Raw genomic sequence first — 27,879 nt, 5'->3', positions numbered from 1 at the left:
GGACGTAGGTCCCTCACGTATTCCTCGCCGCAATTGGCTAGTTTTCCCGGTTTCTGGGCGGAGTGGGTAGGAACGGTTTCCACCCTCTTGTTTACGAAGCGCGCAGTTGTAGTGTTCTCGGAGCTCCAGGGCTGTCTCCCAAGTTCCGTATTTAGCTTCTCGGACCAATTGGGTCCTTGCTCCACCCTCGACCTCTCACTTGCACGCCTCCCACGTGGTTCGGCCCTCACCTTTAGAGCGGCGGCGCGGGCGGCCGCTGGTCGCGTTCCTCCGCCCGGGATCACCGGGCTGCTCCCCCTCGCGCGTGCTGTTGGTAGGGCCCGCGCCGCCTCCTCCCCTCTCTGGGGTGGTTACCGGCCCCCCCCCCCCCATCTCGGTTCGGCAGCTCACGGTGCCGCCCTGGAGAACCAGGTCATCGGCCGCCTCTCTTGAAAACAAAACAGTCGGCAGTGCTGCCGCGTGTGTCCGAACTCGGCGAGCGGGGGCCAGAGACGCAGGGTCGGGTGGGGCAGAAAGACCGGGCGTCTGCGACGCGTCTGAGGCCGTGCGCCATGGGGCAGGCAGGCACGGGCAGTGCGGGGTTTCCCCGGCGCCGGGGCTAGAGTGCCCGCCGCCTCAGCAGCTCCCGCCGGCCGCCTGGGGGACAAGGAGGAGGACGCGGCCTCGGCCGGGCCCGGCCCGAACGTCTGCGGACACCCGGGCGCCGGGACGCCGAGCGCCGCCGCCGCCTCCGAAATGGATCAGTGCGTGACGGTGGAGCGCGAGCTGGAGAAGGTGCTGCACAAGTTCTCGGGTTACGGACAGCTGTGCGAGCGCGGCCTGGAGGAGCTCATTGACTACACTGGCGGCCTCAAGCACGAGATCCTGCAGAGCCACGGTAAGGCGGCCCGGGTGGGCGCGCAGGGCCCGGCCCACTCGCCCGCGCTCCTCAGGCCAGGGCGGGGCGGGAGGGGTACCCTCGGAGTGCTGTTTCCTGGCCCCCTTCCCCGCGACGTGCGGAGCCAGACCCCTGTACTTTTTCCCCTCATCTCGTCCGATTAGCCTCAACCCGTCCGACCTCGTTGTTAATTAAGAGTGAGTGCGAACCTACCCTGAAACCCTGTTAAGCGTGCGTGGGGATCGGTTCACCGCACCTGCACACCGTGGCCCTCTCGGCTGGGTGCACCTTGCCCCTCCCGGGGCGGTCTCCCGTGATCCCCGCGTATTGCGTTGGACCCAAGGGGCACCCCTGCTCCAAATTCTTGGCTGAGGACTCACTTTCTTTTTACTTACTTTTTTTTTATAATGAGAAAGGCGAGTGTTATTTTTAGCTGTGGGTTAACACAAGTGTGTCTCCTGCAACTTCAGAATTTGTTGTGTGGAAGCGGCCCTTCAACTCCGCAGTAGCGCTGACAAGATTTCTAGGCAATTAGTTGAATCAAACTGGTCAGCTCTCCTAGTGTTGCCTCTGATGAAACTGGGGGAGAACAGGCAATAATTCTCCCTGAAGCAAATTGTGGAACAGGTTTTTAGTACTTAGCCTTCACTGATCAAGTTTTTACTTGTTCTCCTTTTAGAAGGCAGAATTTCTATGGAAGATATTTTACCTAGGTTTTTTCAGTATTGCCCAAGGCCCTGGAGGCACACAGTTTGCTTAAGTTAACTTGTGGTAGCTGGTTGCGAAGGGTTTTTGTTTTAAGTAACATTAAAGATCTATCCTTACATTAAAATAGTCTCAGTAATAATTCCTTCTGATCGAGAAGTAAAGGACTTTATTGAATAGGTTAAGTCAGGAGCGTGGGAGGGAGGGATCCTTTTCAACTCCTAGGCTGAACAGAAATTTGTGGAAGGAAGGTTTGGGAGCCAGGGTGAAATGTGGGTACTTGTGACAGGCGAGATGAGGGTAGTGTCGCGCTAGTGGAGCTTTTCTCTTCCACACCTTTATTCTTCACCTTCCTTTCCCAGTTGGCTTTCAGTTGGGAGTAAGTGTTAGTCCCTGTAGTAAGGGAGTCTTACAACAGCATCTCATTCTGGACTCAACAGTCACTTTTGAACTCCTGGGAAGAAGTTCAACGATAGTTGGGGTAGGAGTTAAAATATTAATATGGAAAAATGAGCAGACCTCTAGGTGGTTGCCTGTGAAGGGGAGTGGAGGTGAAGTGGGCTGGCAGTCCTGGGGAGGCTCTGGTGGATGTGGTTTTGGATATGAGAGACAGAGTGAGAGCGAAGAACTGATGAAGGTAGAGTCAGGAGCTTAATGTTCACTGGTGACTGAATATGCATAGATGGTATTGGCCTGGAAACGGAGTATCAGTTTTCAACTTAATTCTCCAGAAGTTCAAGGATTGTACAGAGCCTCGATTCTTTTTTAAAAATATATTTTATTGATTATGATATTACAGTTGTCCCATTCCCCCCCTTCATTCCCCTCCACCCTGCACACCCCCTCCAACCCACATTCTCCCCTCCTTTAGTTCATGTCCATGTGTCATAAGTTCTTTAGCTTCTACATTTCCCATACTATTCTTGCCCTCCCCCTGTCTAATTTCTCCCCACCGTCTATGCTACTTATTCTCTGTACCTTCTCCCCATTCTCCTCCCACTCCCCTGTTGCTAACCCTCCATGTGATCTCCCTTTCTGTGTCTCCACTCCTGTTTTTAGGTGTCCACTTAGTTTGCTTTTGTTTTAGGTGTGGATGTTAATAACTGTGAGTTTGCTGTCCTTTCACTGTTAATAATTTTTATCTTCTTTTTCTTAGATAAGTCCCTTTAAAGTTTCATATAATAAGGGCTTGGTGATGATGAACTCCTTGAATTTGATCTTATCTGAGAAGCACCTGATCTACCCTTCCATTCTAAATGAAAGCTTTGCTGGATAGAGCAATCTTGGATGGAGGTCCTTGCCTTTCAGGACTTCAAATACTTCTTTCCAGCCCCTTCTTGCCTATAAGGTCTCTTTTGAGAAGTCAGCTGATAGTCTGATGGGAAGTCCTTTGTAGGTGACTGTCCCCTTATCTCTTGCTGCTTCTAGAATTCTCTCCTTCATTTTAATCTTGGGTAATGTAATTATGATGTGCCTTGATGTGTTTCTCCTTGGGTCCAACTTTTTTTGGGACTCTCTGAGCTTCCTGAACTTCCTGGAAGTCTATTTCCTTTGCCAGATTGGGGAAGTTGTCCTGTATTATTTGTTCAAATAAGTTTTCCACTCGTGGCTGTTCCTCTTCCCCTTCTGGTACCCGTATAATTTGGATGTTGGAACATTTAAAGATGTCCTGGAGGTTCCTAAGCCTCTCCTCATTTCTTTGAATTTTTGTTTCTTCATTCTGTCTGGTTGAACGTTTTTTCTTCCTTCTGCTATAAATCATTGATTTAAGCCCCAGTTTCCTTCCCTTCACTCTTGGTTCCCTGTATATTTTTCTTTATTTCACTTTGCATAGCCTTCACTTTTTTCTCTATTTTGTGACCATACTCAGCCATTTCTGTGAGCATCCTGAGTACCAGTGTTTAAAACTCTGCATCTGATAGGTTGGCTATCTCATGGTCGCTTAGATGTTTTGGCTCTGGGGCCTTGATCTGTTCTTCTGTTTGAGCCATTTTGGGGAGTCTGGTTGCACCTGTTACGTATGTAGTGAGGGATAGAGCCTTAGGTGTTCACCAGGGCGGTGTAACCTGCCCCTCCTGTCGCTGGGTTCTGACACTGTATGTGGGGGCGGGGTCAGAGAGGGAACAATGGCACTTGCTCTGCTCTCTCTTGGATTTCAGTCCCTTCTGCTGCTTCCCACAAGCAAATTGGGCCCTTCTGGTGCTGTTTCCCAGGTGGGTGGGCTTGTGTACGTTCTAAGACCCTTTGGGTCTCTCCAACAAACTCTCCTGTGAGGCTGGGAGTCTCTCCCAGCACCTCCACCCCCACAAGTGTTTTCAGTCGGCACTTTTAGACTTTATTTCCTGGCGCTGGGGCCCTGGGTTGCAGGGTCTATCTTGCTGCCTGCTTTTGCCTGGTTTATCTGTGCATGAATGTGGGACCATAGTCAGCCAGCCGCCTGGCATACCTCACTGGGTCTCTTCGTTGCCACCCTACGCCCGGAGTCTGCTGGCTGCTGCCTGTGCACCTGGGGTCTGCCAACCACAGCCTGTGCGCCCGAGTGGCCAGGCACCGCTTTTTCCTGCTGAGACCCCTCTCTGCTGGCCGATGACTCCGCCCTTCTTATGGGTCTGGTTGAATGGTTGTTGGACTTCTGTAGGGTTTAATTTTCTGTCAGATTTGGTTGTTCTATTTTTTCTAAATTTTTGTTGTCCTTAATTTTGGTTGTGCGAGGTGGCACAGTGTGTCTACCTATGTCTCCATCTTGGCCAGAAGTTCTCTGATTTTTTTTTAACTTTTAAGATTTTATTTATTAATTTTTTGGTAGAGAAGAGAAGGGAAAGAGAAAGAGGAGGAGAGAAACATCGATGTGTGGTTGCCTCTCATGCATCTTCTGATCATGCATCCCCCATCGGGGACCTGGCCTGCAACTCAGGCATGTGCCCTGACTGGGAATCGAACCAGAGATCCTTTAGTCCGCAGCCTGGGCTCAATCCACCGAGCCACACCAACCAGGCCTGAGCCCTGTCTGATTCTTATCCTTAATCATTTTGATTAAACTTTAGGTTATCTTAATTTTCCTAATTTGAGGGAACAGGAGAGCACCGTTGTCATTTAGTTGCACCAGCCTTTTAATGAGAGTTTCCTTGTAAGCCTGAAGTTTTGTCTAATTTAAGATTCAATATGGTCGATGCTCTTTGATCATTCTCAGTGTGCCCTTGATCTAATTTGGATAATGCACTGGTGCTTCTCAAGCTTCACTCACACATGGGCACTCTTATTTTTCAGACGGGTGCACGATTTAACTTAAGTAGACTTGTCCTCATTCTAGGCAGTGGTATTTCTGAAGTCGTAAACTCAGTGTGTTCAGTATGATAAACTACATGTTAAAAATATATTCATAACTATTAAAATATTTCACATTCGGGTAAAAACACCATTCACATCAATGGTAGGGGAACCACACTTTGGACAACTGTTAACAGGTAAATAGTATGGATAAATTTTGGTGATTTGACTTGTGATTATGTGTTTTAGCATTTTTCTTCTTTTTAAAGATTTTATTTATATATTTTTAGAGAGGGGAAGGGAGGCAGAAAGGGAGAGAGACATCTGTCTTTTGCCTCTGATGGATACCTCCTACTGGGGATAAACCCACAGCCCAGGCATGTGCCCTGATCAGGGTTGGAAACAGCAACCTGTTGCTTTGGAACCATGCCCAATCAATCAACTGAGCCACACTGGTCAGGGTAGTATTTTTTTCTTTTGGCAAATACTTTTATATACTGTGTTTCCATTTGTGGTGGAAGGGACAGCAGAAGAATTGTATACCTTGTATTGCTGATACTCTAAATTCACACGTGATGAAAGAAAAGTAGCCACCCAGTTGGGTAACAGTTTCATGACCTGTTTAAAGTGTATTTGGGGAAATTACAATTTTTGTAAGAGTAAAGGATATGCAGTATTTTTTATTATTAGTTTTAGGCTGTTATTAAAGGGAGTTTCAATGTAGTTTCTGAAAGTGGTTCTCAAGGAAATTTGTAATTTTAAATTTTATTTATTTGTAATAGATAATACATATAGTGATAAAAACTCAAATGCAAAAAGGATACCTGGTTTAAAAAAAACTTTCTCTCCCCTTTCTTATTTCTGGAACACTTAATTGGCCACCTCATAAAGATGTTAATTTCCAGAAAATTTTTAAGAGAATTCAGGTAAATGATTTGTCATTATTTCTACTTTGAAGCACTAGAGATATATAATTTTACTTACTGTGATTTAGGCTTAGTATTGTCTCAATTTGCACATTGGTAGAAACAACTTTGTTTGTGGGAAGTATTTAAAACTCCTTTCTTTGTGTGGTGTGTGGTCTGACTCCTGGTAGTAAAAATCATTTAAGCCATAATCCTCTGCCTTTCTTTCTTCTCTTCTCCTCTCTCTCTCTCTTTTTTTTTTATTCAGTATTTGAGAGTGGTAAGTAGATAGTTTAGCAGGAAAGAAAAAAAAACAAATTTGCTGGTCATGGTTTTAATTTCTTTGCTTTTTCTTGTAGCAGTAGACAGAAACCAGAGTCACATGTTAGGTATGACTTTCCATTCTAAGCTTTCATTATTATACATATGCATTGAAAAGTATGCATGTATATAAATTCTTTATGCTTTTCAGAGGCTACCAACGTTGAATGAGTTTTGAAGGGTCAGGTTTGGGGGACAAAGGTTTTGCTTACTCAGCATTGTTCTTGGGTGTACTTGGAGTAGGCTACGTAGCCTGATCTCCCATTTGTTAACCAAACTTTTTGCTGAATACTAACAAGATACTGTTATGAGAATAATGACTAAGTGTTGAATTGAATAGATTTTAATATCTAGTTTAACATCTAATCTGGAAAGTAGCAAATAAGTAATTCGATACCTAGTTTAACATCTAATCTGGAAAGTAGCAAATAAGTAGGTCGGTAGAGTTTGGGTGGATAACAGTCGCCATTGTTCGAATATTCTAGGAGGAGAAGGGACTAGTAACCAAACTACTTGAGCTCCTTTAGATGATGAAAATAGGTCATTGTTGGTGTTTCTAGTGGGTTTAGAAGCAGATTTAACTTTATCAGCCATTCTTTTCCAGGCTCATTTAGGAGATAATTCTTTGTTATTTGGCACCTTATTCAGACCAGCATATCACTAAGGATTCTTTTGGTTGTAGATGGCAGAATAGTTTTAATTAATAGTTTTAAATGGAATTTGTTTAAAAAATTTTTTTAATTTATTATTTTTTTTTAGAGAGGGAGAGAAGAAGGAAGAGAGATTTGCTGTTCCATTTATTTCTGCATTCATTGGTTGATTCTTACTGGGGATGGAACCCACAACCTTGGCATTTAGGGATGACGCTGTAACCAGCTGAGCTAGGGCAACATGGAATTTGTTGACTCATAGCTAAATAGGCTGAGGTTAAGCCAGGCTGGCCTCAGGGGCACAAAGGATGTCGTAAAGACTGGTCTGGTGTTCTCATCCTCTCAGCTGTGCTTTCCATGGTTGGCTTTATTCTCAAAGGAGCTTGCTCCATGTGGAGGTAAAGATGTCCAATGGAGCTCACATCTTCCTTCACTGCTAGGGACCCTGAAGACAGAAACATGCTTTTTGCCTGCATTCCTAACAAAATTACCAGGAAATGCCCTTCTTGTCTTGGTTGAGTCATATAAACTCCCTGAATCAGTCACTGGGGCCAGGACATGCAGTCCATTGGCCATGGTGGTGCTTACTTGCATCAGTAGGTGTATGGTCATGTGACCCACTGTTGATCACACAGAGAAGAGAGTTCTGGAAAAGAAAAGTTGCACCCAGGACAAAAGTGGTAGATGTTTACTATCGATATATACAGGGGTGGGTTTATAGTTGTTTGTGTGGAAAATAGTATGATAATTAATAAACAATAATGCAAGAGTAAACTGTTTCACAACTCACAACAGTAAACCTACTGTTGCCCACCCCTGTATTATCATTGTACATCATACAAGTTGCATCAATAGCAAATGTTCTTTGAGATGTTTTCTTGACTAGCCCAACCTTTATTTCTCATGTTTGCCTTGCCTCCTCACACTAATATTTGTATAATTCAAATACTGAAATGTTAATATGATTTAACCTGTCCGACTAGAAAAAATCAACTTGATTCATGTTACCTTTGGGAACTTATTTGAAACTGCCTTAATACTTGACATAGTAAAGTTATTTCCCTAAGTTTATTTGCTCTTTTACGTAGTTTTTAATGCCAGATGATGACAGGGAGAGACTTGCCAGCACTTCCGTGACACTGCCCTACTTCGGCTAATGGACAGATTTCCACTGTTTCCATGTTTTAGTCTGTTAGTTATTAGGATGGTGAAAATGGTGTTTTAGCAAACCTTTCACTTGGGGTATTAAAACTGACTTGTTTTTATTTAGGGCCCTGCTTTTTTGTTTATAAAATATTTAAAAATAACCCCAAAGTGCAGTTTAGTGGAGAACTGTGGAGTGGCCCTGGCTCTGAGGTAGGCACTCGGAGCGCCATGGTGCTCCACGTAACTCCCAGAAGCTGGCAGATACCAGGGAGGTGATCTCTTCACTGGCTGGTTTTTTGAAAGCTCCAAGAATTTGTAGAAGAGGGGCAGAAACTCTGGCCTTTCTCTTAGATTAGTTGCTAGTCTAATGTCTCAAAGAACAGGGACTAGAATTTCTGGCAGGACTTGAGGCTTTTAGAAACATGCTTTCACCTTATTTGGGTTTGGCGATCACTTGGCTGAGGTATCTCATAAGAATCATAAAACTTTAATAGGCCATAGTTTAGTTTGCCACTCACAGTAGGAAATAGTTTTTTATTATTTTTTAATACCAACCTTATGTTTTTGAGTTTCTCTGTTTTAATAGTTTAAGCATATCCATGTTCACTTTGTCAATGACTTTAGCATCAATGTTAGACCCTTTTATCCTTGACCTCATTTTACTCCCATCCTAAACTTCTTAGTCTGCCTAGAACTCAGTCTGGTACCCCGAACACTGCTGACACAAGCACTGGGTGCTCAGTGAGTGTTCACCGAATTTAGGCTCTTTGTCCATTTTATGAAATTGGAGATAATTTTTAATAACTCAAAAGAGCTCAAATGCAGTACATATAATATTTATACACTTGCATATTTAAAATATTTTCTGCCTCCAGGATATTCGGAACAGTGTAAGTCAGGTACTAGTGACTCCTGGGGAATCCTGCTATTTATTTCTACCAAAATATTCTGGTCCTATGTGGTGACGTTTTCAGCCTTTTTTGAAATCTGAATCATTATAATGAATTAATCATCATAGCACTGCCTTTCTGTGTTGTGCTTCACCATTTTTTATAGAGTGCTCTCAATTATAGTGGGTCTCATCTCTCTCATGTATTTGACTCTTAGGCAGCATATACTTCATGGTGTAATTGACACCTCCGAGTTGCCTTTTATAGACCAAATTAGAATTTATGATTATCTGCCAATGAGCAGACATATCAAGCTGCAGAATTGTAGTGCTGCCTGTCAACCAGCCGTTTGGTTTTAGCAACACTATCTTTCTTTAACAGTGTGTGTACAATTACTTGAGCCCCCCCCCCGCCCATGTCATAAAAACAAGTATCAAACAAAATTGAAAATGCAAATACCATGTAAGGATGAGAAACATAGTTTTCAATCTTAATATCTTTGTATTAGATGGCCCCAAATGAGTAAAGTTTGTTGCGTAGTTGGACATGGGATTGTCTCAAGATATGTGATCAGTAATGTAGGAAAATAATTAAACATAGATGTAGAAAATGCTAAACTGTATTGAAGGTTATTTTTAAAACCAATGTGTAACTAGGAATTTTATGATTTTTCACTTGGTGAGAAGTAGACACTCCTTTTAACTTGTAAGTTTGTTCTGCCTTCCTACATTCTGGCTTGGAATACTCTTTTATAGGAACACATTATAGATTAAAATTGAGATGAATTTCATTTCTTTGACAAACCTTGGGATAATTTTCTTTTGCAATCAAGGAAACTGGCTCAAAACACAAGCCTGTGGATTCTTATGCCAAGTTGTTACCTACATGTTTAAAGTTTTTTTTCTTTTTGGGGGGAGGTCATTATTTGAAAGAGAGAAGAAACTTATGATTGGGGTTGCTCTATTTTGTGAATGTGTTTTATTTGAAAATCAGTGTGTGTATATTGAAAATGCATATTTCTGAGTGAAAAAAACCTAGTCTGGGAAGGCTGTGTAATGAGTCCAATTATTTAATGCTCTGAGAAAGGCAGAACTATGGAGACAAAAAGCTCATCAGTTGCTAGGGATAGTATGGATGGGAGAGATGAATAGGTAGAGCACAGAGGACTTTTAGGGCTGTGAAAATGCTCTGTCTGTGTACATTTGTCAAACCCCATAGAATGTGCAACACCAAGAGGGAACCCTAAGGTAAACTAGGGACATTGGGTGAGTGTGATGTGCCATGTAGGTTCGTTCTTGGCACCAAATACCAAAAAATGTTGATAATGGGGAGGCTGTGCGTGTGTGCATGTGTTGGGGCAAGGCGTGCATGGGGATCTCAAGGCGTGCATGGGTTTGTTGCAAACCTAAAAACTGCTCTGAAATTATATATATTTAAAAATACTTATGGTGACTGTAAATGATGAGTACACCTCAGAACTATTTCTTTCATTATTATGTAGGGGGTGGAGTCTGGGGGTGGAGTCTATTGTGTTGAAAAACAGTTGACACAGGACTTCAGCCTGGATTCCAGTGTTCACCTTCAGATCTGCTTTAGTTGTGGTAAAGATGGCTGTCACAGTAATTCCCTACAGCTTCACTCTAGGCACTGGGTCTAGTTAAATAGATTTCTTTCACAGAAAGATTTTCCTAGAAGCAGGTTTTGTTTTTCAGATAGAGAAGTTGAAAGAAATTAGAACTCTCCTTTCATGACTGAAGTTTGGTTTTACTCAGTTTGGTTACTCCAGTTATTTTCAAACCTATTTTTACCTTTGGCTGCTTTCCACTGAAAATGCATTAGTGGCCTCTTTCTCTCTGAACAAGACTTTCCCAGGATTCCCTTTCAGATTATTTCATTATACTTTTCTTAAGCTTCCAAATAACTTGTAGGAATTATTTTTCCTTGGGGGGCATACTGAGAATGCTCAATGCTGATTAATTGACCTTATGCTACAAGTACCTAGCATTTATAAACTTGAAAACCAAAAAGTATGGGGACTTGTAGATGGTAAAGGAAGAAAAAGTAACAGTAACATCAAAATTCAGATATATAAGTTGTTAAGATTTGAAAACATCGCCCTGGCTGGTGTAGCTCAGTGGATTGAGCGCGGGCCTGTGAACCAGACAATCACAGTTTGACTCCCAGTCAGGGCACATGCCTGGGTTGCAGGCCAGTTCCCGGCAGGGGACACACCAGAGGCAACCATACATTGATATTTCTCTCCCTCTCTCCTCCCCTTCCCCTCTAAAGATAAATAAATAAAAATATTAAAAAAAGAAAACATCTATGAATTTCAGGGTTGAGGCATGGAAGTTCATTTGGTAAATTCCAGATAACCTCTGTCTCCCAGTTTGGTCTCTGCTTTTTTGTTCTCATATGTTTACTTTGTTGTCTATTGACTGTGGAAACAAAAATGTCTGGATGGATAGGAGTTATGGCTTGCTTTTTAAAGCTTTTATTAAAAATTGAGATATAGTCCACATATAAAATTCACCCTTTCCTTTTTTAAAGTATACAATTAACTAGCTTTTAGTATATTGAGAGGTGCACAGCCATAACCAGAACATTTTCATTACTCCCAAAAGAAACCTCTTACTCATTAATAGTCACTCTCTATCCCCCCCTCCCCCAGCGCCTGGCAACCACAAATCTACTTCTGTTTGTAGATTTGCCTGTTCTGGACATTTTGTATGTAGAATCACCTAATATGTGGCCTTTTGTGTATGGCTTACTTAATATAATGTTTTCAAGGTTCATCCATATTGTAGCATGTATCGGTGCTTTGTTGGTTTTTTTATGGTTGAATAATAGTCCATTGTATGGATATACCACATTTTGTTATTCACTAATCGTTTGGATTGATTTCACTTTGGGTCTATTTTGAATAATGCTTCATATACAAATTTGTGTATGGACACGATTTTTCAGTTATCTTAGGTATACACGTAGGAGTGGAATTCCTGGCTCATATGGTAGCTCTTTTTTTTCTTTCTGAGGAACTGCGAAAGTGTTTCTGTAGCAGCTGCATCATTTTACAATCCATCAGCAATGTATGAGGGCTCCTGAATTCTCTGCATCCTTGCCAGCGCTTGCTGGTGTCATTCTTCTTTTCCATTATAGCTGTCCAGTGGGTCTGAAGTAGTTTCTCATTGTAGTTTTGATTTGCATTTACTCATTGACTAATGTGGAGCATCTTTCTCTGTGCTTATTGGTTATTTGTACAACTTCTTTGGAAAAAGTGTCTACTCAGATTCTTCATTTTTTTGTTATTTGAGTTGTTATTTTTGAGTTGAAGGGTTATTCATGTATCCTGGATATTAGGCCCTTGTTTTGCATATATTTTCTCCCATTCTCTGGGTTGTCTTTTCACTTTATTCCCAGTGTTTGAAATGCAGAAATTTTTACTTTTTATGAAGTCCAATTTCATTATTTTTTCTTAGGTTGCTTGTGCTTTTGGTGTCATATCTATGTCATCATCCAAGGTCAAGAATACATCTTCTTCCTTCTAAGAATTTTATTCCAGCTTTTGTGTTTAAGTCTTTATTCCACTTTGAGTTAATTTTTAATATATGGTGTGATTCTTTGCCTGTGGATTTCTAGTTATCCCGCCATCCCACCACCATCTGTTAAATATGGCTTTCTTTTGAACAGTTTTTTCCCTTGCTTTATTTACCATCAGTCCAAATAGTTAACCAGTGCCTGCAAATGTGCAAGGCATCTATGATAAGACTGGAGTGTACAGTTTACAGTAAGAACCTTGTCTTCAGGATTTATATCTAGTTGAGACTAATGGTAGCATATCCATACATGAAGTTGTTTAAAGGTATGATTCAGTGCCAGAGCAGTGGTGGAGAGAACAGAATTCATTAGAAATTCAGAAGACTGAGTTAAGTTTATGGGCAGAGAAGTTCAAAGAGGAGATGGAGCCATTGTGGTTAGGTAAGGTTTAGATTAAAAAGACCAGAAATGGTCAGAGCTACTGAAGCACTTAGGTTCTTTTGGCTCAAAGTATGAATGGAACACCTTTTAGACTTTGAGATTTTCTTGAATTAGCAAGTCTTCTCTTTTCTTAAATTACATTTTTAGAAGTTGTAAGCACTTGATACATACCTTGTACAAATTGTACTTGGAGGTAAAGGCAGTTTTCTGTTTCAGCCACTGCCTGTTGGATTGGGTACCTTACTGGTACTGTTTTCTGTTTGCATTTTACTTCTTTTGGTGGCTGTCGTTGAGTCAGATTTCCTATAGTCTCTCTTTACAGTCCCTGTAGCCTTCTAGGATTTCTTTTTTGAAACTCTAGAGAAACTGTTCTTGTCATGGTAACTGATAACTTCCATACTGTAAGTCCAGTCATCAGTTCTCAGTCTGCCTCCCACCTGACATAGCAATGCATTTGACACAGTTAGTTACTCCCTTCTCCTTGACACATTTTCTTCGCTTGGCTTTCCCAACACCATGCTGTCTTGATTTTCCTCTGATATCACAGTGTTTCAGTAGTCTTTGTTAGTCTCTTTTTTTTCAGTCCTACTTCATCTTGATCTCATAAACTTGGGGTTCCCAGGACTCTCTCCTTTTAGTACTTTCTGCACTGACTAGGTAATTTCATTTGGTCACATGGATTAGGTTATCATCTGTGTGCCAGTGACTCACAAATTTGTATATCAAGCCCTGACCTTACTCAGGAACTCCTCCAGGTTTGTATATCTAGCTGATTTCTCCATGTAAGCACTGGGGGAACTACTCACATCTCAAATTTAGCCAGCCCACACACTGAACTCTTTATCTCCTCCTTCCCCTCATACCTGCTCAGCCTTTAGTTTTTTTCATCTTAATTGAAAACAGTTCCATCTTTCTCACTGCAATGCTCAGGCTAAAACCCTTGGAGTCATCTCTGAGTCCTTGTGTTCCCTCATATCCAGTCAGCAGTTCCTACTGGTTTTACCTTTTGAATGTATCCAGAATGCAGCCACTTCTCACCACCTCTGTATCTAATCTCTGGGCTTAGATATAGAGCCGCAACCTCCTGGCTTGTCTCTCTGCCTCTATTCCTGTACTTCTATCATCGGCCAGAATGACAATATTTAAATGTTATGTCAGTTTATATACCTGCTGAGATCAAAAGCTGGCAGTAGATATTTCACTCAGAGTAAAAGCCAAAGTCTTTACAGTGCCGCAAAGGCCCTATAAAACCAGGCCCCCGGTTACCTCTTGGACTTCTCTCCTCTCGTTTTCCTTTGCAGGATATCTAGTTTATCCACACTGGCGTCCTCGCCGTTCCTTGTATAGGCTAGGTGTATTTCTGCAAGACTTTCTCCCCTCAGAAAGAGAAAATCTTTCCACAAGAGAAAGTCTGGAATGCTTTCTCTTGTAGGGGAGGAAAATAATTTTACTTCTACACTTGTGAGTGCTTGGCTGCAACCCCTGGAATAAAAGACAAATGAACGAGAGAAAGACAAGTTTATTGATATATGTATACAAGGAGATACTTAAGGAAAAATGAGGAACTCAAGTTGATGATTTAAAATTGAGGCTTACATACATACCACCTTCAGCTAAAGACAAAAGAAAGAAAGGTATGGGGAGTCTAGTTATGGGGAGATTACCAGGAAAAGCAAGAGTATGGTTTGTTACGCAGATTCAGTGCTGCCTTCCCCTTTGGTAAAAGTTTTCTTAAAATAATTTTTTATTTTTCAATTACAATTGACAGTACAACATTATATTATTTTCAGGAGCACAACATAGTGACTAGACGTTTATGTAGCTTACAAAGTGATTGCTCTGATAAATCTAGTACCCATCTGACACAATATATAGTTATTATAAGATTATTAACTATATTCCCTATGCTATATTTTACATCCCTATGACTATTTTGTAACTACCAATTTGTACTTGTTTTTATCAAGTATGTTATTGATTATGTTATTACAGTTTTCCCAAATTTTTTCTACCCTTTATTCCCACTCTGCCCTACACCCCCTCTTAGTTGGTGTCCATGGGTTGTACGTACAAGTTCTTTGGCTTCTCTGTTTCCTATACTATTCTTAACCTCCCCCTGTCTGTTTTATGACTACCAATTATGTTCCCCTCTTTCTTCCCTTCCCCCTTGCCACTGATAACCCTCCACATGATCTCTGTTTCTGTGATTCTGTTCCCATTAGGTTCAGTTGTTGATAGTTGTGAGTTTGTTGTTATTTTACTGTTCACGTTTTTTATCTTCTTTTTCTTAGATAAGTCTCTTTAACATTTCATATAATAAGGGCTTGGTGAGGATGAACTCCTTTAACTTGACCTTATCTGGGAAGCACTTTATCTGCCCTTCCATTCTGAATGATAGCTTTGCTGCATAGAGTAATCTTGGATTGTAGGTCCTTGCTTTTCATGGCTTCGGATACTTCTTTCCAGCCCTTTCTTACCTGTGACGTTTCTTTTGAGAAATCAGCAGATAGTCTTATGGGCACTCCTTTGTAGGTAACTCTTTCCTTTTTTCTTGCTGCTTTTAAGATTCTCTCTTTATCATTAATCTTGGGTAACTTAATGATGATGTGCTGTGGTGTGTTCCTCCTTGAGTCCAATTTCTTTGGAACTCTCTGGGCTTCCTGGAAATATCTTTGCTTTGCTAGATTGGGGAAGTTTTCCTTCATTATTGTTCAAATAAGTGTTCTATTTCTTCCTCTTATTCTTCTCCTCTGGCACCATATAGTTCAGATATTGGAACGTTTTAGGTTGTCCCAGAGGTTCCTCAGTCTCTCTTCATTTTTTTGAATTCCTGTTTCTTCATTCTGTTCTGGTTGCATGTTCATTTCTTCCTTTTGTTCCAAATTGTTGCTTCGAGTCGTGGTTTCCTTCCTGTTACTGCTGGTTCCCTGAATATTTTGCTTTGTATCACTTTGGGTGTCTTTCATTTGTTCTTTAATTTTTCGATGAAGCTTAATCAGTTCTGTGAGCATTTTGATGAACAAGGCTTTAAATTCTCCATCAGCTAGGTTGGCTATCTCCTTGGCTCTTAGCTCTCTTTCTGGAGTTTTGCTCTGTTCTTTCATTTGGGCCATATTTCTTCCTCTCCAGCACCTGCAGGGCCTTAGGTGTTCACCAGGGCAGGGCAACCCTCCTTGCTGTGCTGCCTGAGGGTGAGGGGCCCTAGAAGGAGCAATGCAGCTTGCCTCCTTGGCTCTAGCCCCACTTTCCAATGATCTTGTGTGAGACTGGGAGTTTCTCCCACCATTGCAACCACTGTAGGCCATAGTCAGCTCTGGGTCTCAGTTTCTGGTTCGGTCAGCCCCACCTGCAAGGTAGCCTCCTCGTGGAAGTGAGCCCTACCCACATGGTCTTCGGCCTTGCTGCTTGCTGCTTGCTGTGAGTTCTCTGGTCTGCAGTCTTACGGGTCTGGTTGGTCTGATTGACTGTTTCTTTAATTCTTGATTGTTGGAGTTACATGCAGTTTTATTTTTTCTGGCACTTCTGGTTGTTTATTGATTTTAGATTGGTTGTTATCTTTCTTTTGATTGTGGGAGGAAGGGAAGGGTTTCTACCTACACCGCCTCCATCTTGGCTGGAACTCAGGTTACATTCTTTTTTAATTGCTCAGTTGTGTTCTATTGTATATATGCAGCACTTCTTTTTTATCCATTGATTTGTTGATTTGCACTTGGGTTGCTTCCATATGTTGGCTATTGTACATAATGCTGCAGTAAACATGGATGCATATGTCTTTTTGAATTAGTGTTATGGGTTTCTTGTGATAAATGCACAGAAGTGAAATTACTGAGGCTGTCTTTGTCTGTTGTTAATAACCTTTGTTTTAAAGTCTGTTTTGTCTGTTGTAAGTATTGTTACCCCAGCTTTTTTTCTCATTTTCATGAAATACCTTTTTTCATTCCTTTCTGTCTGTGTCTTCAATCTGAAGAGAGTTTCTTATGGATGGCATATGTAAGGGGCATGTTTTGTTATCCATTTGGCCACCCTGTTTCTTTTGATTAGACCATTTAATCCATTTACTTTAAAGTAATTATTGATAAATATATAGTTATTGCTATTCTGTAATTCACATTTTTTATCTTTTTTATCTTCTTAAAGAAGTCCTTTTTAACATTTCTTACAGTACTGATTTGGTGCTGATGAACTCCTTTTTCCTGTCTGGGCAGCTCTTTATGTGTCCTTTGATTCTAAGTGATAGCTTTGCTGGGTAGGGTAATCTTGGTTGTAGGTCCTTGTTTTTCATCAATTTGAATATTTTGTGCCGATCCCTTCTGGTCTCCACAATTTCTGTTGAGAAATCAGCTGACAGTTTTATGGAAAAGCAGTTAGTTTTATACAAGGGAGGTCCCATAAGACTGGCAACTGATTTCTCAACAGAAAGTAACTAAACTGCTTTCCCCCCCTTACTGCTTTTAAATTCTCTCTTTGTCTTTAACCTTTGGTGTTTTAATTATGATATGTCTTGTGTCGGCCTCTTTGGTTTCACGTTGTTTGGGACTCACTGTACTTCTTGGGTTTGTACGTCCATTTCCTTCACCTGGTTAGGGATGTTTTCCGTCATTATTTCTTCAGATAGGTTGTCATTTCCTTGCTCTGTTTCTTCTTCTGGTACCACTATCATGTGAATATTGGTACACTTGATGTTGTCTTAGAGGCCCCTTACATCAGTGTTCCCCAACCTTTTTGGTACCAGGGATCAGTTTCGTGGGAGACCATTTTTTCCACAGACTGGGGATGGGAGGATGGTTTGCAGATGATTCAAGCACATTACATTCAAGTTTACTTCCTGCTGTGCAGCCCTCCTCGTGACAGGTCTGGACCAGTACTGGCCCACGGCCTGGAGATAGGGAGACCCTTGCCTTAAACTATCCTCATTGTTTTGGATTCTTCTTCTTCTTCTTCTCCCCACTCTTTTTTTGCTGTTGTGATTGGGTGTTTTCTGCTACCTTACTTTCAAATCTCTAATTCCATCTTCTGTTTCATCTAATCTACTGTTGATTCCCTCTAAGGTTGTCCTCATTCCTGACTGCTTTTTTAAATGTTTTCTATCTCCGTTTTTATGTTTCCTGTCTCTTTGTTAAAGTTCTTACTGAAATCATTGAGCATCCTTATAACCAGTATTTTGAACAATGATAGATTGCTTGTCTCCATTTTGTTTAGTTCTTTTTCTGGACTTTTGTTTTGTTCATTCATTTGGAACATGTTTCTTTGTCTCCTGTTTGGCCTGCCTCCCTGTGTTTGTTTCCATCTATTGTATTAGGTAAAGGTGCTGTCTCCCATTCTTGAAAGAGTGGCCCCTGTAGGGCCCCGTAGCACAGCCTCCTTGATCACCTGAGCCAGGTTCTCCAGGAATGTCCCTTGGGTGTATCGTGTGTGTCCTCCTGCTGTAGTTGAGCCTTGATTGCTATTGGCACCTTAATGAAATTGACCCTTAGGCTGGTTGGCTGTGACTACAGCTGTTGTGCAGGGGCTGACCCTGTGGATCAGGATTTGCTTTATCAAGCCTCTGGGGCTTGCTGAGTCTTCCCTTTGAGTGTGTTGTCTGGGTGTGGTTGGGTGGTGGTCTGGTGTGGTCTGACATCAGCCACCAGGTGTGGTGTTTCTGGGCCTCTTGGGAGGTACAGGCCAAGGTCAACTGCTTGGGGCTGCCCAGCAATGGGTACAAGGCATGCCAAGGCCAGATGCTCCTTGTTTGGGGTTTGTGAACCTCTGAGAGATTTAAGGAACATCTGCAGCATGGGCTGTGACAGAACAGGCTATTTGTATGGAAAAGCTAATGGAAGTAGCTTGAGTGGGCCATAAGTTGGGTGGAGTGGGGTCTCTGGGAATCACCATGGCAGGGTGAACAGAGATTGCCTGGTTGATGGAGGCTCAGATAATGGCATCTGCCTGCTGGCTCTGTGGGATGTCTCAGCAAAGGAACTGTAGCCTCTGCCAGCATTTCTGTCTGGGAGAAGGCTATCCCTCTAGCTCTTACCCTCATGTCAGACACTTAAGTTCCTCCCTGCATGCCCTTGATGCCTTTTGCCCCTGCACTGGAGCTCAGAGTAAGTGAGTCTGAGTAAGTTTGTCATGGGCCCTTTAAGAGGAATGCCTGGAACTCCAAAGACAGGCTTTGTCTCACTCAGCTACTATCACCACTGGTTTTCTAGTGGTGGAGATTATGGAGACTTAATCTTCCTGGCACTGGAACCTGGGCTGGGACCCCTTGCTCCTGGGGGGCGGGGGATGTCTCTCTCCCCATTTTTCATTGCTACATGTGGTGATTGGATCAGCTGGTTCAGCATCTCTTACCATCCTAACCAGTCTTGACGTGGTTTCTTTATACCCTTAGTTACTGGATTTCTGTTTAGCTAGATTTCAGGCTGTTCTCACTGGTTCTTGTTCGGTAGTTCAGTTGTAATATTGGTGTGGTTGTGGGAGGCGGTGAGTACAGCATTTACCTACTCTGCCATGTTGCCTGGAAGCCGGTAACTGTTTCTCGTGATTTAGAGCTATCCTTCTTTTCCTGTTACACCCTTACAAATGGATGGGTTTTTTTTCTTCATAAATGTAAATTTTTCTTACAAAAGGGTAACTTTCACTCTGTTTTCAGAGCTTCTTCTCTGTCTGCTGTTTCTCCAAGTAATCTTTATGCTAAAGAAGCTTATTTGGGAATGGCTATCCTGCCACCCTTCACTTTTAAGATAACCAGAGAGCTAATTCCCTCACCTCCTTTAAGTCTTTGCTCAGTGTTATTTTCTCAGTGCCATCTGCCATGACCACCCATTTTAAGATTACAGTTGCTTAACCCACATATACTTCTGTCTCTTTTACTCTGCCTCCCCTCCTGCCCCATGCTCAATCACATGTATCATCCTCTGTCGTACGATATAGTTGACTTATTTTGTGTATTATTTATCTTGTTCACCAGAAAGTAAGTTTTAGGGTAGGGATTTTTGGTGGTTTTGTTTTACTGCTATACCTATCACATAGTGAGTGCTTAGTAAATGTTTGTTGAATGAACAAACGTGCTAGGGCTACTGTACGTGTGAGCTTGTTCTTGTTCAAATTCTTGGGCCCCATCCCAGACCTCTTGAATTAAAAACTCTGGAAATGGTATTCAACTACTCTGTTTTAACTAGGTCTCCAGGTGATTCTGATGCAAATGAATTAAAGTTTTTTTTTCTTTATTTAAATAAAGTTTAAGAACCACTGCTGTATAATATTGAGCAGGATTTCAGAAGCCAGGCCTTTTTCTTACCTGTGGAGCTATGTAGATATATGAGGTAATTGACAAATAATAACTGAGTTTGTCCTCCCTCCCTCCCTCCCTTCTCTTTTCCTTTTCCTGAGGAGGTAGCGCAGGGAAAGAGGATATAAACTACAGTAAATTTTGGCTCCTTTATCATGTGATTCAAGAAGTCCCCATGATGGCATCTTTAGTGTCCATTGGTCACTAGGAGGACAAACAGGACTCAGCATATAGTCACACTCATGGCTAAGATTTATTGTAACAAAAGGGTATAAAGCAAAATCTGGTTGCAGTGAAAGTTTATAGAGCAAGGCCCAGAGGAAACCAGGAGAAATTTCTGAATCTTCTTCCACTGGAATCACACAGGACACATTTAATTCTTCCAGCATCAAATTGTAACACATATTAAGTGTTTTCTACCAGGGAAGCTCATTGGAGACATTGTACTCAGAATGTTTTATTGGGACTGGTCATATGGTCTCCCTTTGCCTGGCATGTACCAAAATTCCAGACTCCCAATGAAAGCAAGAGTTTAGCATAGCCTACATTGTACCAGCAATTTAGGCACAGTGAACCATTCTTTTCCGTTAGGGTGATGGGAACCCTCCTGGAGTCAGAGTTCCCAGACAACAGCCAAGGGTCAGCTTTGCAAGCAGGTCTGTCTAAGGATAGCAGTCTCAGGCCTGTTATGGTAATTCATTTTACACACAATGATATCCAAAGAAGTTTGTTATTTTTTAATTCTACTTGTTTATATAATATGCAAAACATTTAGACTAAATAGTCTCTCTTTAGGAAATTTAGTAACAAAATGCTCAAGAATGATTTGAGCAGGGTAAATAAGCAGGTTGAATAAGTGAGTTCATTTATGGAAACATTTTCTGAACAATGCCTTGGAAGTATTATTTATAGTCTGTGCTGATTTTAGTAATTACAAAAATGGTTTATTTCATGGTGAATTTTTCTTATTTATTCCACAAATAAAAATACAATAATAAGGTAACTTTCTTAATTTTTCACTTGAAAAATGTTATCATGAATGTGGCCCTCTGCTTCAAAGTAGACACCTATCTATTTCACTTCCGCCTTTCAGTGTTCCAAAGGGCCTGTTTAAAATGTGCCATGTTTGGGCTTGCTTCTGTGAGTAACCAGTCTTTTTTTCTCTTTATTTTTATAGGCCAAGATGCTGAGTTGTCAGGGACGCTTTCACTTGTTTTGACACAGTGCTGTAAGAGGATAAAGGACACTGTTCAGAAATTGGCCTCAGATCACAAAGACATCCACAGCAGTGTTTCTCGGGTCGGAAAAGCCATTGATAAGGTATGGTGTTGAAGGAGGTTTTGGGTATTTTTAAGCATCATCTTTCATCTCCTATCACTGCTTTGATGATGTTAGCTTTCGCAAATTATGCTCTTCCGTTCCTTTCTACTTTTAATAACTTACACAGATCTGTTTTTTTTTACTATGTTATTTAAGTTCCCTGTTGCTGTTAATTACAAATCAAAAACAAAAAAACAACTCTTTTTACACCCTGGTTATTTATCCATTTGCTTATATGAATATAGTTCCTAGTGTCATGATGAGTAAATTCCCAAAGAAATTTTAGCCTACTTATGAAGGAATTTGTTTACAGAAGTAACTTTTCCTACTTCCCTGAATAATTTCCTGGCTGTGACTCTGTCTGTGTTGTGGAATGATTAAATAAATATCCTTGCATTCAACTCCTGTGTATCACCCTAACTTCCGTTTTCTTCCTATGCACATGCTAATTGCTTTTCTCCAGTGTTGCTTTGTATGGCTGGGTTGGTTGCTAGCCAGCAAGGCTGGTCATTGGTGTTGGGTGATTTTTGTTATAACATCTCTTGGATTTTTGAATTAGTGGTTTACTTACAAGCAGTGTCATTTGTAGCACTGGGTCAGTGCTACAATTTATAGCCCTAGTAGGGCCTGAGAGAAGTGGCCTAAGGTGTGGTAATTCTGTCCACTTCAGCCACTGGAGAGTTTGTGACTTGTTATGGACACTTTTTCTTACACACTAAAATTCTGGGAGAGTAGGAAGAACTTCTGGGGAGAGCTCTTTGTAGCAAAGCCATCTCCTGACTAGTTGATTAGTTTGTACACACAAGAGTACTAACTGTGGTATAGGAGAGACTCGTAGAATCCAGAGAATGGCTGTAACTCATGGATAAACTTCTTAGAAACTGTCCTCTTGGGACAGTAGTATCGAAAGGCTAAACTCGAGGCAGCCTAAGTCAGAACTATGTGCTCCTAAGGAAATGTCATTGACTGGTAGGTGTGGTGTGTCAGGACAGTAAGTGGCAGGGGCTCTGGAGACGGTTTGGGTAGCTGTGGCTTACAGCAGTGTTAGCGACTTTTCAGAGAGCTCTGATCACCTCCACAGTGCTGAGGGCTTCAACTCAGAGAGACCAGAGAAGTGGTGTTGGTGGTAGCAGTCCCATTTCTGGATCAGTGGTGGCTGTTGCCAGCAAAGGCTGGAAAGGCAGTGAACATTTTTGATACAGCTTGGAGGTTGTGATGGCTGTTTGGTAACTGAGGGAGTGAACCCAGCTTGGGAAGAGGCTTTGGTGTCAGACCTTTTGGGGCTATGGCGCTGCAAGTCTTCAGTTTTTATGTGAAGTGAGGCTATTGCTGTGTACTAGCCTCAGGACACACCGGAGTGGTGGTGGGGCACTTTAGAGATAATCTTTAATTACTGTGAGTGAGAAAAACCCTCAGTTTCTCTAGGGTGAAGTAACTACTGGTGGTGTTTAGGAAGCTTTAGATTTCAGTGGCTGGCAGTGACCAAGGTTTTGTAGTCATTTTGATGGTTGAAACTCCAGAAGGTTCCTGGAGGGATTGCTTGACCACCAGGCTGCCTGCAGTTATGACAGAGGGTTGGACAGCAGGACCAGGAGATGCCATGTCAGTGAGAAGAGCTGAAGCTCTAAGAAATCCCAAAGTCTGGGAACAGGTGGGGACAGCCTCAGCGGTCCTCAGCCAGACCTCAAGTGTGTGTACTACTGGCCACCAGGGTCAGAAGCATTTGAGCAAATAATTTACCAGCTTTGTATTGTGTCACTGGTTTCCCCATTTCCTAGTTAGTGTCTGTTGTCCAGTCATGCTTATCATCACGATCCTCTTTTACTCTTGTCCCCCTGGCTACTGGTAACTTGCTGAGCATGTCTTCCACCTGATCTAGCAAGTCTTTACAAATATTCATAAGGGTTTTTGACAGGTATTTTTGGCTAATCTGTGAGACAAAGCATTTAAATGTATTTGGTGCTAGAAATGGCAGTACCTCTTTGAGAACGGATACCATGGGAACACATAGTGAGTAACCTCAATTCTGGCTTTTTGGGTAGGGATGTGTTTAAGGTGAATGTCCTAATTAACATATTTTAATTTACTCATTTGTCATTTGAAGACATTTATTTAATGTATTTAGAAGTTACAAAGACTTTTTCAAGTAATTTTTTTGGTAGTTTTATGTTCTTGTGAAAGTAGTTCAAGTTCTAGGTGACCTGGATTCTTCTGATTCGTCATATGAAACTATGTTCCTAAGTTGATACTGAGAAGTATTTGTTGAATCATAGTCCTAGGTCATAGAAAAAAGCCTGGATCTTTTAGCCTAGTTCTCTAACATCTTTTAGTGCATTCTTTCCCAATGTTAAAAAATTATTATTTACTGATTTTAGAGAGAGAGGAAAGGAGACAGACAATGATGTCTGTCTGTCTAAACATCAGTTTCTTGTTCCACTTATTCATGCATCATTAATTGATTGTTGTATGTGCCCTGACCAGGGACTCAAACCCATAACATTGGTGTATTGGGACAATGCTCTTTTTTTTAACGATTTTATTTATTTATCTTTAGAGGGGAAGGGAAGGAGAGGAGAGAAGTATTAATGTATGGTTGCCTCTCGTGAGTCCCCTGCTGGGAACTGGCCTGCAACCCAGGCATGTTCCCTGACTGGGAATCGAACCGAGATTCTGTGGTTCGCAGGCCCGTGCTCAATCCACTGAGCTACACCAGCCAGGGCCCCCAATTGTTTTTTTATTGGCATCTACTTGGACTCAGCTGTAGAGGAAGATGTTTGTCCACTAGAACTACCTAGACATTGTTCATGAACTTCTCAGAAACATGAGGAACTCTTTGTAGACTGTTGTCACATGAGACTCCATTGACTTATAAAGTCATCTTTTCAAGTTTTGATCTGGTAAATTTGTACAAGTTTCCAGGACCACCTGCTGTAAAGGCTTGGTGGGATCTTATGGGAATTGGTGGTAAACAAACAGGATGGACCTGAACCAGTGTGGCACAAGCCTTTAGTTTTTTAAAATCCTCACCTGAGGACATTTTTTTTTAAATTGCTTTTAGGGAGAAAGGAGGGGAGAGGGAAAAACATTCATTCATGTGGGAGAGGAACTTCGATAAGTTGCCTTCTGTACATTCCCAGACCCGGGATCAAACCCTCAGCCTTTTGGTTATGGGATGATGCTCCAACCAGCTGAACCACACAGGCCAGGGCGTGGCACAAACTTTTAAAAACCACAACAGACAGACTTGAGGAATAACTGGAATGCTGTCCAGCATCCTGCAAGCACGTGTTGTGGATGGGCAGTGTTCTCATCCTTCCAGGGCAGTCAGACACTGGGACTCCTCTGTGAGCTGGCACTCTGAGTAAGGAGCTGCAGTAAATTTCTGACACACTAAGTGATTTTTTTTCTCTTTTAGTGTTTTAATGCTTCTAGTGTTTTAAAATTCTCTAGTTGTCACTTCTCTGAAAATGTAAGCAAAAAAGAAGTTTGTGGTATTAGCCAAGGTGTTTTGTGTCTTTTAATGATTATAAACATAAAATGTGGAGGGTTTCTGCTTTTATATCGACTTTTCAGATGTACATAGTTTTATGATCACTATTTAAAATACATAATATTAGCTATTGGGTTCTGTGGCAATTTTTTTTTGTAAAAACTGTGTGTTGGTATGTTTTTAATTTTCTCCTCTATTTTAAGAAAATTTAGAACTCTTTTCTGTTTAGGGCGTTTTATTCAGCATTTTGTTTATCTTTTGACCTTTTAGTTTACTTCCTAAGTAAGAAAAGTCAGTGAAATAATTACTGCTTTAGAGGTGCGTGTGTGTGAAAATAAATGCTGCTAAGATTTTAAGGTATTTAAAACTTGTTGTGGGACAGCTGAAAGTGAGATATGTAGTACGTGTTACTTTGAAGATTGTGGTCTAGTTTGGCTTTTCATATATGTAGAAGAACGGGAAAAATCTCTGAGGAAACGGGGATGGACTCTGCTTACTATAAAATAAAAGGAAGATCATTGTGCTGTTGATTAATTTAAGGTTTGTGGAACTGGTGACTTAAATTTGACTTGAAAAGAATGGGTAAGACTTAGAGCAGGAGAACAGTGAGATACAGTTTTCTGTGGGGCCAGGAAAGGGTCTGAACGACAATTGAGAATATGCTTGACTCCTGTTAAAAACTCTCAGGGACTTGATTAGAGCGGCTGACCCTGTGGGGAATAGAGCAAGAGCAGGTTGGGGGACAGGAAATGGTGGAGGGCCTAAGGACTCGATCCAAGGAGAATTAGGGGAAAAGGGAGTGAATGATAAAAACAGTTAAGGCTATCATTTATCGAGTGTTGGCCATGCTCAGTATTTATATCTCACCATGCAGTCCCATTTTGCATGTGAGGAAACTAAGACTCAGATATACTAACACACCCCACCCACCAGGTATACAACTTGGAAGTAATGAATCAAGAGGTGGAAAAGATCTCAAGAATCTGTTGTTAAACACTGCTATAGTAGGAAATTAGGCTATTGCAGGGCTGGTAGTGTTTTAAGGAGGAGAATAATGATTAAAAATATTTTGTAAACCACGTTTTCTTAACTGATCTGCCGCTAGATGGAGTATCTACACTGGTGATGCAAATGCTCACTATACTTAAAAAACAAATGGAGTAATGCTATAAAAAAGTAGTATAGAATATTTTAAGATAGTTCTGGTGAGCAGTTTGGAACTGCCTTTTATGTAGATATGACTGAAGTATGAGAGGAGAACAGAAATACCAGAGGGTGATAATGCCTTGAGGTTAGCCTTAAGTGGTAGTGTAGATAGACTGTGTGGGTGGGGTCAGATGTGTCCTAGCTCTGAAGTTCTGTTATTAATGTAAGGGGTAAATCCTTGTGTAGTAGAGAGATGTTACTGTTAATGCAGGAAAAAGAGAATAACAAAATTCACTGTGCTTAAAAAGAAAAATTGGTGAGTTCTGATACACCTGATAGATAATTTGATATATATTTTGGGTAGAATTTTTAGAATTGTTTGAAAGGAATAATAAAGTTATAAAGAGACAACAGTGATTAAAAAGCCAAGAACATTTTTCCTGAAAATAAAACATCAAACCAGCTCATCTCCTCAGAATTACTACTGAGTAATCCAGGAAATTATAGGAGACAATGTGTCTAAATTTTTGCAAGGTATTTTATAAAAATCTTATATATTTGTGGTCAAGATGGAAGATATTTCTTATGGGGTTTGAATAGGACCAGCCATATTCTCAGTAGTNAGTTATAAAGAGACAACAGTGATTAAAAAGCCAAGAACATTTTTCCTGAAAATAAAACATCAAACCAGCTCATCTCCTCAGAATTACTACTGAGTAATCCAGGAAATTATAGGAGACAATGTGTCTAAATTTTTGCAAGGTATTTTTTATAAAAATCTTATATATTTGTGGTCAAGATGGAAGATGTTTCTTATGGGGTTTGAATAGGACCAGCCATATTCTCAGTAGTCAGCTCACTTTGGCCAGAGTGCATGCTCTTTAGAATGGGCTTGATTTCCCCAGGCTTGGCCACAGTTATTTGTTGCAGGGAGGGTGTCTCAAGGTGCTTCTCTAGTGTCTTTCTTATTAGAGCTCTTACAGAAAGGAGGGATGGGAATGTGTGAGCCTAGGAGTGATTTCAGGAGACTCTGGTTACCTGAGCCTTTCTTTAAATCCTGCTTGTTGGGCAAAAGAGATTTGTGTGTAGGAACCCAGAGTCCTGACTCCTGCAAACAGCTAGATGCTCTCTGGGTCTCTTTGCTTATATTGGGTTTTCAGTGCCTATGAAACAATATTGGTTTTGCCCCTTCAGTCTCAAGAGCATTCTCAAAAGAGAAGATGAGTTCTGCTTCCTCTGCTCTGTCACATTACATCATTAGCTCTAAGCTATGGGCCTATCTTGTTCTTACTATACTGCTGCTATGAGCAGAATGAAACAACGTTATTTAGTTGATAATAGTAATTATTTGTTGAATTATAATCCAGTCCTCAGAGGAAAGCTTGGACCTTTGCAATCAGATCTTATATTAGCATGCAGGATCAGAGAATTCTCCTGGACCTGGAGGTGGTACAGACCCATTTTTGCCTGAGGCTACAAAATGAAATAGCTGTGCTTGGTTTAGTATCCGAACCAGGGTGAGTTAAGAAGGGGAACAGATCTTACACATATTAAGCTGTGTCACCTAATCTAGTTTGTAATTTGTATTCAAGTGATTTATGTTTTCTAAAATGAAGATTCTTTTAAATATAGAATGGAGGATTTGATGGCAAGACCTGCCTCTCAGATTCAGCTACTGTGTATTGAAGGCTTCCTTTGGGATAGATAGGTACTGGTAGAGTTTTGTTTATTATTTAATTTCATCTTTACCAACATTTTGTCTTTTTTAAAATATATTATTGATTATACCATTACAGTTGTTCTATTCCCCCCCTTCAATCCCCTCCACCCGCACCCTCCCTCCCCGACCATTCTCCCCCCCTTAGTTTATAACCACGTGTCTCAAGTTCTTTGGATTCTATATTTCCCTCA

General features: G+C 41.2%; 1 protein-coding gene across 4 annotated transcripts in view; it reads left to right on the top strand.

The window, feature by feature from the left end:
• Positions 1-222: 222 nt before the first annotated feature.
• RMND5A (required for meiotic nuclear division 5 homolog A) overlaps positions 223-27,879 on the top strand; it is a 69,130-nt gene continuing 41,473 nt past the window's right edge. For 2 of the 4 annotated variants that reach the window (XM_037038943.1, XM_037038936.1), the window contains exons 1-2: positions 223-877; positions 21,190-21,332. In XM_037038943.1, coding sequence (XP_036894838.1) covers positions 736-877; positions 21,190-21,332 — 285 coding nt within the window. In that variant the 5' untranslated portion in view covers positions 223-735. The remainder of the gene's footprint in view (positions 878-21,189; positions 21,333-27,879) is intronic. The other 2 variants (XR_005065456.1, XM_037038926.1) reach the window with 1 other exon arrangement.

This window comes from Sturnira hondurensis, unplaced genomic scaffold (genome assembly GCF_014824575.4).
Source record: "Sturnira hondurensis isolate 20B ecotype Veracruz unplaced genomic scaffold, ASM1482457v3 Scaffold0002039, whole genome shotgun sequence".
Lineage (NCBI taxonomy): Eukaryota > Metazoa > Chordata > Mammalia > Chiroptera > Phyllostomidae > Sturnira > Sturnira hondurensis.
This window is presented reverse-complemented; position numbering and strand designations above follow the sequence as displayed.